Raw genomic sequence first — 13,390 nt, 5'->3', positions numbered from 1 at the left:
ACACGCACTCGCGCGTAAAGTACTCTTTACAGTCGCGGGTCTCATGGAGCCCGACGGGTGGCACGCGGGCAGCCCGAGCGCGGGCTGCACGGCCCCGGCGTGGCCCCGGCCCACAGCAGCGAAGCCTGCAGCCCACCCCGCAACCGCCCCACCTCGGCAACTTGTCGGTGTCTTAAAATAGAACCGCACGCGTCAATATAGTGGCAGCGCCACCGCTATGGGTCTATGCCCGGCACAGCCTCACGCTCACGGGGCCGTTGCATACGATTCGCAATCCCTGAGGCGGAGCTTGGATGGCCGGATGGCACAAGACCAAGGCGCCAGCACTTCTTGCGTGATGCATGGCTCCTATCTTAGTGTCTCCAGACATAATCAGCCATTCTGGCCGTTTTCTGGACATTCCTCCCTCACACAGCAGCATTAGCTCCAGGTGCGGGCTGCACTGGTCTGCGGGGCTCGGCTGCGGTCGGCTCTGAGGCAGCTGGCAGCGGTAAAAATCGTAAAATAAACACTGAAGCTCACCGAACACGTCCGTACCGGTACCTTCAAAGCCATGACAACGCGCAGACCGCCCTCGCAATCCTTGCCCAGTCATCAAGCGTTTCGCCACCTCTCCAGCCGCCACCCACGTCTCCGCCGCACCGCCGTGCCTCCGCCGCCACGCGGTCCCACTCCGCCGCTCGCCTTCCTAGCAACTTTTCGCCTCTAATGCACCTCGCGCTGCCACTCCGTGTCCGTTGGCCAAGTCTGTTTCATCGTTCAGTCACGCTCACCTCCGTACAGTCGTGCGCACATGCTCTTGCACGTGCCGCACATGACAGGGATTTCCCCGCAACGCACTTCCAGAGTCTACATTCCAGGTTTTCTTGCCAGGCAGACGTTGCGAAACCGGGCCGCCGCTGCGCTGCATCATCCGGTGCCTCATCCACCGTCCCAACATCGTACCGTCCGATCGCACGGTTCCTTTGGCCGACCCCCTTCAGTCCATCGCAGCGCCACAGATGCATGCACTGCGCCGTTGCCCCGCTGCGCGCCCGATGGATCACGTCCTTGACCCGCCACCGCCACTGCCGTCATCGCCCGCCACGCCGACGCCACCCCGACGCGTGTGATAGCCCAGCTGGAGCTGTGCTGCATGTGTGAGAGGTTATGTGCAAACCGCAAACCTGGAAAACCGACATGGACGATACGATAACACGCTACGACAACCCTCAGGACCAGGCAGCCCGGTACACGAGCAGCGGCGCCCGGATCTTGCCAGCCGCCACCGCCGCCCCGTCCGCCGGTTGGGACATGACGCCCGTGCCGCCAGCCGCCGCCGCCTTCGCTGCCTCCTCCTCCTCCGCCTCCTCCTCCGCCTCCCCCTCCATGTCCACGTCTCCCTTGCCGCCGGCACCGCCCGCTGCCGCCGTGGCCTTCGACGGCGGCTCCTTGCCGGCCGCCGCCGCGCCCCCGGCGGGCGATGCCGAGGCCGCCGCCGCCGCCGCCGCCGCCGCCGGTCCCGCCGCGCCGCCGCCGCCGCCGCCGCCCCGCAACGACATGGCGGCCAGGCCCCCCGCCACGCCGTCGGCCAGCTGGAAGCGGGCGCAGGAAAGTCAAAGATGGCATAAGTTAAGACTCACATATCGTATGCGGGTATGCTTGCGGTACCGTGCCGCAAATTGGCAGAAGATCACCTGATTCGCAGCGTCTGGTTGCGGCAGTTGGGGACAAAGGTCAGGGAATCGGACAACGGCTGCGGTACGACATAACTGGAAGGCCGTTGCACGCGCGCAGCCGCACAGGCGCACCTCTTCTGCACCGGGCTGCTCAAACAGCGCCAGCGGGTCCTGCGCCCCCAGCCCGCCAGCCACCCGCCGCCCCGCGCCCGCGCCACGCCGCCGCGGCGGCGGCACCACCGTTGGCCGCCCCGCGCCGTCCGCGCCGCCCCCGCCGGCGCCGCCACTCCCGCTGGTGGTGGTGGAGGCGGCAGCTGCGGGCGCGGTGGACGGAGCACCCGCTGGTGCGGAGGGTGCGGCCGGCGCGGCCTTGCGCATGCGTGGCAGGTGCGCGGTGTCCTGTGTAGTGGCAGCCAGCCGCACACGGGGGGGGGGGGCGTGCGGGGCAGTTGCAGTGCAGGGAAAAGGGTTACAGTCCCGAGCCCGAGATGGGAGTTACATTCAACACTAGCTAACTAAGGAATCGGCAGTCGTTGGCAATCTGGGAGGAACAGCCCCGCCGTGGCGACACGGCCACTTCACCATCACCGCCTCCCATCTATAGGCCCAGCCAACCCCACCTCCCAGCCCCAGCCAATCCCCACCGCCCAGCCCCAGCCAATCCCCACCTCCCAACCGTCACCCACTCCCAACCGTCAAAGTCCCAACCGTCCAAGTCCCGACCCCGCACCCAGGTACGGGGCACCTGCGGCTCGCCGACCAGCGCCACTGCGCCGCCGCCCCGCGCCACGCCCACCGCCAGCTGCGACGTGTTGGCGCGGCCCGTGGGCGCCAGCAGCACACAGCTGGGGCCGCCGGCTGCACGTGCGCGGGTACGAGTGTGTTCGTGTGTTCGTGTGTGAGAAAAAGGGGGCTTGCTTGGGGTTTTTGATGCTGGGAGCGGGCCGGCAGGTAGGGACCTCGCAGCAACGCAGGTCGGAAAGCAGCGGCATTGACCAAACGAAACTGCCATCCACAGCACACACGAGCAAACCAACTTCACACACATGAATGCCGCAAGACCGTGACGTATGGGCATGACTAAAGCACTCGCGGCGTACAAGAAAGCGCGCCACGCACACACACACTCACACACACGCACCTTGCTGGTCCAGCGCATACCCATACACGGCACCGTCACGGCACGCCACAAGCCACGTCTCCGCACCCCCCGCCGCCGCCGCCGCCCCCGCTTCCGCCCCAGCCCCCGAGCCCTGGGCACCGCCGGCAGCGGCAGGCGCGGGCGCGGTTCGCGGCAGGTATGCGATGGTGAGTGGCGATGACGGCAGCTGGCAGGAGGTCAGCAACTCCATGGTGCGCACGTCCTGTGTGTGTGTGTGTGTGTGTGTGTTAAAGAGCACAAGGAAAACACGTGTGTGTGTGTGTGTTGCAGGACACGTGGCGTTCGGGTGTGTTTAGATAAAGCAGGCGCGCATTGGACAAGTCAAGCATATCAACAAGTTGCACAAAGCCCGTGCTGCCATTAGCACCAGCTAAACTGTCCTTTGACAGTTCCTGTCGACAGCCCCGCCTCCTCATTCCCTGCCCCCCTCCAGCCTGCCTCCCCCGCCCCCCCCCCCCCGCCTCCTCATCAGCTCCACAAGCCGCCCCTCCCCCGCCCCCCCCCGCCTCCTCACCAGCTCCACAAGCCGCCCCTCCCGCGTCACCACACCCAGTCGCCAGCCATCGTCGGCGAAGGCGCAGCCGGTGCACATGGGCGAGCCCGGCAGGTCGACCTGCAGGGTGTGCATATGTTTTGAGTGTGTGTGTTAAAGAGCACAAGGACAACATGACGCGTTTTGTGTGTGTGTGTGTCTGTGTGTGATGAAGCAAAGAGGGGTGGCAAGGGAAACGAACGTGCGCCCTCGCCACGTCTCGTTAGTTAGGCTTCGCAAATGGCGCTTTTTTGGGCTCGGGCGCATTATTTAGGTGCCCCCGCACGCACCCACGCGCCCCGCCTGGCCCGCCCTGACCCTCCCCCTCCCCCGGCCCCTGCTTGTATCATGTTCCCAACATTTGAACCTTGCAACCCCCCCCCGACAGCCCTGCCTGCCCTAGCCCCACACGCACGCCCTGAACCGCGCCCACCTGCCCCGCCCAGTCCAGCTGCCCGCTGGCCCTCAGGCTCCACAGCCGCACTGCGCCGTCGCAGCAGGCCGCCGCCACCAGGTTGCCGGCGGGCTGGCGGCTCACCGCGAAGATGTAGGCGGGCTTGGCGCCGGCCATGATGGCCTCTGGGGGGCGGGGGGCGGGGAGGCGGAGTTGCAAAGAGGTGGCAGAAAGGGAGAAATGGGGGTGGGACAGCAGCAGGATTGGTGGCGGCAGGATTGGTGGCGGCAGGATTGGTGGCGGCAGGGGCTGCCAGCTCCCCTATTACGTAGTTGGGCTTGGGCATCAACCCGCAGCATTTGATCTTGGAAATGGCGATGCAACGCATTCGCTCCGCCCTTTTCGGCTGGCTACCCTGGCCTACACATGCGATGGATCTCGTCATTGAGTGGATCCTTGAGTTGGACCCGGGCACATCCCCCCCCCCCCGTGGCCGCCCGCACCCTGCGTGACCGTGCTGCCGCTGGTGCCCGGCGCGTCCGCCTGCTGCTGCACCGCGCCCTGCTGCAGGCTCCACACGAACAGGCTCTCACAGCTGGCGGCCAGGATGTGTGTCTCGAAGGGCGGCAGCGGCACCGAGCCTGCAGCGGAGAGGGCCCGATCAGTCACAGGGGCGCACCGGGTCACACAGGGTCACACAGGGTCACGCAGGGTCACACAGTGTCACACAGGAGCACACAGGGTCACACAGGAGCACACATGGTCACACAGGAGCACACAGGGTCACACAGGAGCACACAGGAACACACAGGGTCACGCATGGGCACACAGGGGCACACAGGGGCACATAGGGGCACAGGGCATGCGTGCCCGCACGCGGCAACAACGCAACTTGACAGGCCCGCCGGCGGTATGTGTGAGTTTGCTGTGGCTGTGGCGGAGGTGGGTTAAACCAGCACCACAAGTCTCACATACGCAGCACCGCAGACCGAGGCAGGGTACGAAAGGATGTACCGAACGGCTGACCCACATATCCAGATACGGCATCTGCGCTATATATTGCCAAGATACGGCATCCGTGCTCCCGGGTATCACACCACACATGCACGCAGCCGCCGCCAGCCTTAGCCAGGCCGCCCGCTGATCAGCCGGGCACGAGACCTCAGCTTGCTCAGTATGGTACGGTAGTCAACGATCGCACCTGCGTCGCCTGCGCCGGCGCCGCCGCCCAGATGCGGCCGCTCGCAGTGCCTGGGCGCGGGCCGGCCCGGGTCCATCAACTCCACGTGGTACACCTGGGCAGCCCCGTTAGCAATTGGGGCGGGGGGTTACGTTCATGACTAGTTAAGGAAGTGGTAGACGGTAGACCATCTTGCGGGGGAGGAGGAGGGGTTGTAAATACCAGCCCGAACTAAACCAAACCAAGGTAAACAAGGGGGGAGGAGGGGAGGAGGAGGGCAGGAGGGAGGAGCCGGGGGCAGGATTTGCCGTACGGTAAGCTAAGCCATGCGGCTGGCGGTTAGGACCAAGGGTATCGCTGTCCCAACCAGCTGCAGCTGTGCTCTACCGGGGTGCTTAGCCCCTCCAAAGCCCGCGGTCCCACCTCCTCGGGGTGGCCGTCCAGCACCGCCAGCTGCCGACCTGGCGGGGGCAGGGGCAGGGGGAGGCCAGTAATGACGATGCATGGGTACTGGGCGAAAGCCCCAATACCCGCTGCTGGCAGACTAAGCAGCGCACGCACAACCATCTAACAATGGGGTACGCTGTATGTACGACGTATGGGAGTTGGACGAACTTGGATGCGAGCGTGCCAAACACAACGCCACTACGGCACAAGCATCAACCACAATGTTCTCATGATGCGCTCACCTGTGTAGCTAGGCTCGTCCAGGTCTGCCGCCCACAGCCGCACCGTGCGGTCCGCAGAGCCTGCGGCATACGCCCGAATGGGGCGCGAGGAGTTTTACATGGGTTAGCCAGGCCTTCGATTCACTCCCTTTGTTTCCAATGCTCGTCAAATGACGGCTGCTCGCGCTGGGCTCCTGACATGACAAGGCAGCAGGCGTTGGCCTTGACGCCTCGGCTCCTCGGCTGGTAGGTTGGGTGCCTTGAGTCACACCTCGCCACAACCGCCGCGAAAGACCCCACCCAACCCCAAACCCAAATCCAGCTTCAGATCATACCCCGGTTCCGGATCCGGATTTGGATCCAGGTCCAGGCCCCACCTGACGCCACCAACATGCCGTTGGAGGACCAGCCCGCCCGCAGCACCTCGCCCCCGTGACCCAGGTAGGCGCGGACCTGTGCTTGTTAGTGTTTGGGGGAGGGAGAGGGGGCAGGGCGAGGAGCGCCGGGGCAGTTGCACGTGACCGTTTGAAAGGGTTGAAGGTTTCCTAGGGATGCGTATGAGTGTGTGGGTTGAGTTTGTGAAGTGCGTCTCGTTCCTTGGGTGCAGCATATGCACGGGCGGGGCAGACTCGGCCCAGGGGCAGGGGCGAGTAGAGTACCGTCAGCGATGAAGCGTGTGCACAACACGAAACCGTGTACAGGTCTTTGCGACCCCAGTGACCTGGCCTCCCAGGGCGCATTACCCCATTGTCTTAGCGCATCAGTGCTCCGAGGCATGAAACCATAAGGATAGCCGCGCTACCCCGCCGCGTTGGAGCACCCACCTGCTTGTACATGGTGGAACCCTCCGCGCGCTTCCACATGCGCACGCTGGTGTCCTCCGAAGCCGTGACCACAATGTCCTCGTTCAATGGATGGAAAGATACATCGAAGATTCGCTCGCCATGACCGTATCCCTGGCCTAAATGCCAGGGTGCAGGTCGCCCGGGCAGCTGCACCGTCTCCATCGCGTTGCTTGCGGCGCGTCGACACGGTCTTTCGTGCGTTTAGATTTTGCAGCTAAGTTAACACGTGATGCTGGATGCGTACTAGCTACAGCGACATATGTCGGCTCCTGTGCAACACTGGAGAAATGGCGCGAGACCAAATGCCACAAGTTGTATCCCCTCACAGCCAAAACGGAAAGGCAAAGAACGACATGTTTTATACGCGTCTTAGCCTGTTCCTCAGCTGGCACCGATCGGCTCCCCGTGCCGACACGCACAGCGCAACCCACACGCCCACCAGCAACCCCGCCGCTGGCGACCCTTTCTCCCGCGTCACGCTTTGCTTGGCCCCTCCCTCCTCGTCAGTTGGAGCCTCAATATCTCTGCTACATGGCACGTTCAGATGCCAGCATGAGAGTCAACTGTGCAAAGAAGGAATTGCGCTGTTGCCTCTGGATCCAACGCTCCTTTGTTCGGGAGCTAGAGCCAGAGGCCTATCTTTAATTTCGGTTTGAGCAGGAATAGCTCGCATTGGTTTCGCATTAGTACATAATAGGCTGCACCGGCGAAACAATAAAGTTTGCTCGCGGTGCTCGCAGTCCCGCCTTGCTTCTACCTCCCTGGCATCTGCTATTGCATTAGAGAGCAACATATAAGTCGCATACCGTACCCAGAGTCGCTTTACAAGCCCGCGCGCGAAGCCTCAGTCCGCATGTCGCCCACTTAAATAGCTGCCGGAGCCGCACCCTGACAGTCCAGCCATCATGGCAGCGAACGAAGGTCAACCAACGCTGCTGACATGCTGCATCGTCATCGACGGGCCCTCTGGCGTGGTGACGCGGGCGCTCCCGCCACTGGGCCCCCAGCGGCAACCTCACCCGCACCCGCTGCGCGCCTTCGCCGGCCACCCCCGGCAGGCCGCCTTTCATCCCCCCCACTGGCCGCCATCCGCCTCACCAGCCCTGCACGAACCGCCCGTGCCGCCCATCCCGCGGACGCAAACGCTGGTGTCGTTCTTCGGCTCGCGAGAACTGCGGCCGTTGCTGGGCGCCGACGGCCGCTGCGGGCTGCAGCTGGGCCCGCCCCTACAGCTATTCGAGGCGCCGCCCGCCCAACTCCCTCCGCCTCCGCCTCCGCGTCCCGCCCATGCGCATGCTCCTCCCCCTCCACACCTGGGCCGGGAGGCGCCGCCGCCACCCCTCCACGGCCCCCACGGCCACGGCCCTCCACACCACCACCACCACGCGCCGCCGCCACGGCGGCCCTTCGCCCCCGCCGCCGGCTTCGGCCACATGACCTGGTGCCCCTTCAGCTCCTGCCTTTACATCATCGCGGGCCAGGCCATTCTCCGTCTGACTCACGACGATTCCGTCAGTCTGGTGGCAGGCGACGCCTCCGAAACCCTTCGACGCGACGGCCCTGGGCCGGGCGCGCGCTTCGTGGCCCTTCGTTTCCTAACTGCAGACGGGCGAGGCAGCCTGTATGCGGCGGACGGGACGCGGCTGCGGCGCATCCGCCTGCCGGCGGCGTGGCGGGCTGGGAACGCCTGGGGCGGCCTAGAGGCGGTGGCGGAGGCGGAGGTGGGGGCGGTGGAGAGGGAAATGGAGGATGGGGCTGGCGGGAACGGCGGCGTTGAGGCGGATGGGGCGGGTGCGGAGGCGGGCGCGGAGGGAGAGGGGCGTCCGGAGGGCGGAGACGGCGGCGCTGCTGCCTCTGACAGCGACGGCGAAGCCGGCGCTGACGCCGAGGCTGAGGGCGAGGGCGAGGACGAGGACGATGAGGGACCGGTGGCGGCGGCGGAGGCGCTGGTGAGCACGCTGCCTTTCGAGGCGGCGGCGGATGTGTGGGGGCTGACCTATGACGCCTCCCGCGAGTACAGCCAGCTGCTGCCGGGCGAGGGGCTGGACGGGTTCGTGGAGGCCGGTAGCGGCGTGGGAGGCGACGGCGACAGCCTTGGCGTGGCGTACGGCAGTGGGGCAGTGTACGGCGACGGCATGGGCCCGGATGCTGGCCCCAGCGGCCGCGGCGGCTGGGCGTACGGCGGCGGCGGCGGTTACGCGTACGGCGGTGACGGCGGCGGCGCCGCCGCCGCCGCCAGCGCCGGGCGGCAGGGGCGGCGGCGGGGCGGGCGTGACGTTGGGGCCGGTGACGCCGAGGTGTGTGGCGGCAGCCTCATCTACAACACCGATACCGCCATCTATCGCGTGCCCCTGCCACGGCCGCGGCCGCGGACTCGGACTCGGCGGGGCCGGCAACGGCACGGCGCCGGCGCTGGCGCCGGCGCCGGCGCCGGCAACGGTGCTGGTGCTGGTGCTGGTGCCAACGGTGGCAGGGCTCCCGGCGCCGGTGCTCGGTCAGGCAACGGCGGCGGCGGTCCAGGCGGCGGAGGCGGCGGCGGCGGCGTGCTGGCACCGTGGCTGCTGGCGGGTAATGAGTTTGAGGCGGGCAGCACGGACGGGCGCGGCGAGGAGGCGCGCTTCCTTAACATATTCGGGCTGGTGGTGGACGGCTGCGGCTGTGTGTACCTGGGTGAGTGTGGGGGTGAGGGAGGTGGGTTGGCGGGGCGTGGCGGGGAGCGTGGCGGTGGGGTTAACTTTGAACCAATCCCGTAAGGAAACAGTCGCGCTGCAAGGAGAAACTGCAGACGCATGGCGGTGGGGGTTGCAGGGCGGTGAGTAGGTAGGGTCCGTTGCTCCATTCGATCGGGTTTGGAAACGTGTACGATGGATACATTGAAAGCCTGCCCCTAGCTTCTCCACCCTACGGTACCAAACCTACACAACTCCTCCCGCCACGTTCATAAGATCTCACACGACTTCACAATCGCGAGACTGCAAACCGCACAACTACACCCCATCTGGAAAACGCCGCAACCCTTTCACCGGCGCGACAAACAAGCGCAACCCCTCACCACACTTTCCTTGTCTGTACCAATCTTTGCAACTCCCTCCCCACACACAAACACACACACACACACACACACACACACACACACACACACACACACACACACACACAACCTCCTCCACACAACCCCCTCCACACAACATCCTCCACACAACCTCCTCCACACAACCTCCTCCACACAACACACACACACACACACACACACACACACGTCCGCAGCCGACCGCGACGTGGAGCGCGGCGTGAGCGTGGTGCGCCGAGCCACGCCCGACGGCGCCGTGGCGGTGGTGGCGGGTGGCCTGGCCAACGACCTGGGTCGGCCCGCGCTGCTGCCCAACGGCCACCTAGCGCTATGCAGCTACGACGTGGAGGGGGTGCACGTGGTGGCCACGGCGCTGGCGCCGCCGCCGGGGCACGCCGCCGCCGCGGCGGCGGCGGCGCGGGCGGCGGCGGCCGCGGCGCGCAGCGCCGCGGAGCTGCGGCGCGCTGTGGCGGCGGCGGTGGCGGGTGGCGGCGGCTACGGCGCCGGCGCCGGGCTTGGAGGCGGCTTTGGGCTGGGTTTGGGGATGGGGATGGGATTGGGGATGGGAGGGGCAGGAGGAGGAGCAGGAGGAGGAGCGGGGCCGGCGGCGGCGGTGCGGCGGACGCTGGCGGCCGACTGGGGCGCGCTGCTGGACACGCCGCCGGACGGCAGCACCGACCTTACCATCCGCGTGGGCGAGCGGCGCTTCGCCGTACACCGCCTGGTCCTGTCCTGCCGCTGTGACTACTTCCGCCAGCGCCTGGCGGCAGGCGGCGGCTTTGCGGACGCAGCCGCGGCGGAGCTGGAGCTGCCGGACGCGGACGCCGACGCCTTCGCGCTGCTGCTGCGCTGGCTGTACACGGGCGGCGTGTGCGTGCCGGCGGCGGCCGCGCAGGCGGTGGCGGAGCTGGCGGATCGGCTGCTGCTGCCGGAGCTGTGTGCGGAGGCGCAGGGCGTGGCTCTGCGCGGCGTGGGGCCGGACAGCGTGGTGGGGCTGATGCTGTGGGCGGATTCGTGTGGCCCCGCCTTCTCGCAGCTTCTGGCAGCGCTGAAGGGGTGGTATCTAGAGCACCAGGAGGAGGTGGTGACGACGGCGCCGGACAGCCTCCGGCGGCTGCGGCAGGCGCCGGACCTGGCGGTTGAGCTGCTGGTGGCGGCGGCGCGGCGCGCGGCGGCGGTGGCGGCGGCGGCCGCGGCGGCGGCGCCGCCGGCGGGGCAGCGCCCCGGGCAGCAGCAGCAGGGACAGCAGTCGCTGACGTTTGTGTTTTAGTGGTCGGGCCACGGGCGTGGGTTGGGAGGCGTGGGAATGGAGTGCAAGAATTGCAAGAATTGGTGATAAGCGGCAGGGGGAGCGGCAGCGGCCACGGTAGGGGCAGAGGCGGAAGCAGGGAGCGGGAGATGACAATGCGCGGTTTTGCACTTGCACTTGACATTCACGGCATTTGCAAGGGGTCCGTGTGTGGCCAGTAGGGATAGGTGTATCGAGATGGCGTAAAAGCGTTACGGCTGCTGACAAGTGTTGATGACTGGAAGATGCACGAACGTAAACGTGCATGAGTGCGCGCGTGAGCTCTTGCCACGTTTTACGTGTTACGTGTTAGCAAATCGCAAGGGGAAAGAGCCACAAGGGCAATGTTGCTTGTGTGTTTGTGCGCCCCGCCAATTGCACGCGCATGCAGTGCGTGTGCGCAACAAGCGGGCTATGTCGTAACCTTGTTTGCAAACAACCTGCAACTGCTATGTGCATTACGAATGCCCTGCGCATGGACGCGCACACGGGTCATTGGTGCCCATTGCGTAATGCGCCTAAGCTACTCCAAGGTCTGGTGCGGTACGGCCCTGTGGGCTGTGGCATGCGCCCCACTTACTTTACCAAGCATGACGACACCACACCAGGTGACCAGCCTGAAGTCATCAGGCATTGCAATTCCCACATTCCTCTCACCTTCCTGCCAAATCAACCAAACGTGCGTTCCAGACAACCCAGCCAGCGTTCATCTGCCGGGCATGGGACTGGGTGGTGCAGGGCTCAACGGAGGCGGGGGCGGGCTTTGGCGGCAGCGGTGGGGGTGGCGTTGGGGGCGGGTTAGGGGGTGACAGCAGACGTTGAGGTGGGGGCGGAGTGGGAGTTTGGAGGCTGGGCGGAGGGGGAGGTGGCGGCGCAGGGCTGGGCGGCGCAGGACTGGGCGCTTATGGCCTTATGGGCGAGGGCTGGGAGGTATAGTTACGAGGGAGGTTATGCTGGAGGGTAGCACGGTGGGTAGGGAGGCGCCGGGGGCAGTGGAGGGAAGCGGCGGCAGTGTGGGCGGAACGCCCGCCAAGATGAGACACGATGAGAGGCACGGCCGATGGCGCCGAGTTAAGCCATCACCACGCCCAGTGTTCCGGCCAGTTGTAATAGATCTACTGTTACGATCCCTGTTCGAGACAGGGCTGGGCCCTAACTTATGCCTCTTACGAGTCATCTAGTGAATACGCGGTCACCCAAGTCTCATCCGTTGGACATCTCCAACCCCTTGCCAGTCTCTACAGTGAGTTGTGTCCGGGGTGGGCTAGGTACTGCTACAGGCAGCCTGTTTCGTCAACCGGACGAAGCCATTTTAAGGAATTCGGCCACTGACGCCGCCCCTGCCTTCGTAAGATACGAGCGCTGTCCGCGTGACCGCCCGTGCTTGCCTCCCACCATGCGCGGCCAACGGCCCCCTCCCCGAATCAGCGCCTTTCCGCGACACGCCCCGCGCAGGTCCCCACCCCGCCCAGTCGCCCATGTTACGTGTTACGTTAGCGTGAGGGTGTTCATAAACACCGGAGCATATGCCATACACAATTAACTATTGTTATGTCGCATTCATACACAGCTGCCTAGCAACTCTGTTGACGCACATTCTGCCAGCCCTCTTCCTCAGCAACGCCCGTGCATTCCCGTGCACGCAACTGCGCAACTGTCGCACTCACTTGCCTGCCCCATCATACACCTACAATTAAAGGCCGGCACGTCTTGCCCGCGCCCCTGAGCCCCTCCTCTCCGCATCCGTTCTTGCCCCTGCGCCCATTGCGCTGGCGGTGCATTTTGCGCGCCACTCGCAGCACACGCATCCCCAGTCCCCACTTTTTACCAGTTTCCAACATGCCTGCATTGCACGCGCCGCTGCACCGCCCGCGCCCCACGGCAATCCCACACATCGTGAGACTCACGCATGCACGCCGCGCCTTTTCCTCGACCGCAATGTGCCACACACACGGGAGGCGAATGCTGTAGCTGCCGGCCATTCACACAGGCCAGGCACACCCGCACACGCGTACCTTTGCGTGCCAAGCTTGCCGCTTTCCCCTGAACACGTAAACACAGTGAGGACACGACCGCCATGCCGTCGCCCATTGCGCACGCGCCCATGTGTGCCCAGCGCGTGCAAAAGTGCAGTGCCTGCCGCAGGTTCGCTACAAGCACATCAGTGCCTCCGGAAGGCAAACAAAAGGATGGAGTCGGAGGGCATCGATCCCCCTACCTCCCGCAGATTGCAGGCGCTCAGCGTCAGATGCTAAGCGGGCGCTCTACCATTTGAGCTACGACCCCGGTGCACTAGCCGAGAATCGAACTCGGGTCTGGTCCGCACAGCTGCGTCGGTGAACCGGACGCATCCTGGCAAGGACCTATGCTACCACTATACCACTAGTGCTACTTGATGATCAAAAAGTCTCCGAGCACAGTCCACTATACAGGGAAGTCCCAGCAAAGTCCTCGAGGTTTGGACTGCATCGGGGGCCGCGGGGGAGGTGCGGCCAGGCACGGAGCGGGGCTGGGAACACGCAGGGGCACTGGGAACAGCCGGCTCGCACAAACTAGACATGAAACACTGCCCATGTCGCTTGCCACACGGCCC

General features: G+C 65.5%; 2 protein-coding genes across 2 annotated transcripts; one reads left to right on the top strand and one right to left on the bottom strand.

Annotated features, from left to right (window-relative positions):
- Positions 1 to 14: 14 nt before the first annotated feature.
- Positions 15 to 6,772, bottom strand: CHLRE_04g220300v5 (uncharacterized protein). Its single transcript, XM_043061883.1, has 12 exons — positions 6,419 to 6,772; positions 5,972 to 6,047; positions 5,616 to 5,675; positions 5,350 to 5,387; positions 4,948 to 5,041; positions 4,250 to 4,387; positions 3,786 to 3,931; positions 3,335 to 3,433; positions 2,800 to 3,022; positions 2,404 to 2,516; positions 1,791 to 2,057; positions 15 to 1,574 (listed from the first exon to the last, which is right to left on the bottom strand). Exons 1-12 carry the CDS (start codon positions 6,599 to 6,601, stop codon positions 1,212 to 1,214), a joined length of 1,800 nt encoding a protein of 599 aa, XP_042925235.1. The 5' UTR covers positions 6,602 to 6,772; the 3' UTR covers positions 15 to 1,211.
- A 230-nt stretch (positions 6,773 to 7,002) lies between these two features.
- On the top strand, positions 7,003 to 11,919 carry CHLRE_04g220250v5 (uncharacterized protein). The gene is made up of 2 exons (XM_043061882.1): positions 7,003 to 9,109; positions 9,707 to 11,919. The coding sequence occupies exons 1-2, from the start codon at positions 7,345 to 7,347 to the stop codon at positions 10,777 to 10,779; spliced, it is 2,838 nt and encodes a 945-aa protein (XP_042925234.1). The 5' UTR covers positions 7,003 to 7,344; the 3' UTR covers positions 10,780 to 11,919.
- The last annotated feature ends 1,471 nt before the right edge of the window (positions 11,920 to 13,390 follow it).

The sequence above is a fragment of the Chlamydomonas reinhardtii genome, chromosome 4, assembly GCF_000002595.2.
Source record: "Chlamydomonas reinhardtii strain CC-503 cw92 mt+ chromosome 4, whole genome shotgun sequence".
NCBI lineage: Eukaryota > Viridiplantae > Chlorophyta > Chlorophyceae > Chlamydomonadales > Chlamydomonadaceae > Chlamydomonas > Chlamydomonas reinhardtii.
This window is presented reverse-complemented; position numbering and strand designations above follow the sequence as displayed.

What these genes read in the sequence shown, in the direction of transcription:
- CHLRE_04g220250v5 (XM_043061882.1), top strand. Translation starts at nt 7,345, where the DNA reads ATGGCAGCGAACGAAGGTCAACCAACGCTGCTGACATGCTGCATCGTC. An exon ending in CTGCGGCTGTGTGTACCTGG is followed by an intron (nt 9,110 to 9,706) that starts GTGAGTGTGGGG and finishes ACACGTCCGCAG; the next exon opens with CCGACCGCGACGTGGAGCGC.
- CHLRE_04g220300v5 (XM_043061883.1), bottom strand. Translation starts at nt 6,601, where the DNA reads ATGGAGACGGTGCAGCTGCCCGGGCGACCTGCACCCTGGCATTTAGGC. An exon ending in CGCCGGCGCAGGCGACGCAG is followed by an intron (nt 4,388 to 4,947) that starts GTGCGATCGTTG and finishes TCTCCGCTGCAG; the next exon opens with GCTCGGTGCCGCTGCCGCCC. An exon ending in CGGCAGCACGGTCACGCAGG is followed by an intron (nt 3,932 to 4,249) that starts GTGCGGGCGGCC and finishes CCCGCCCCCCAG; the next exon opens with AGGCCATCATGGCCGGCGCC.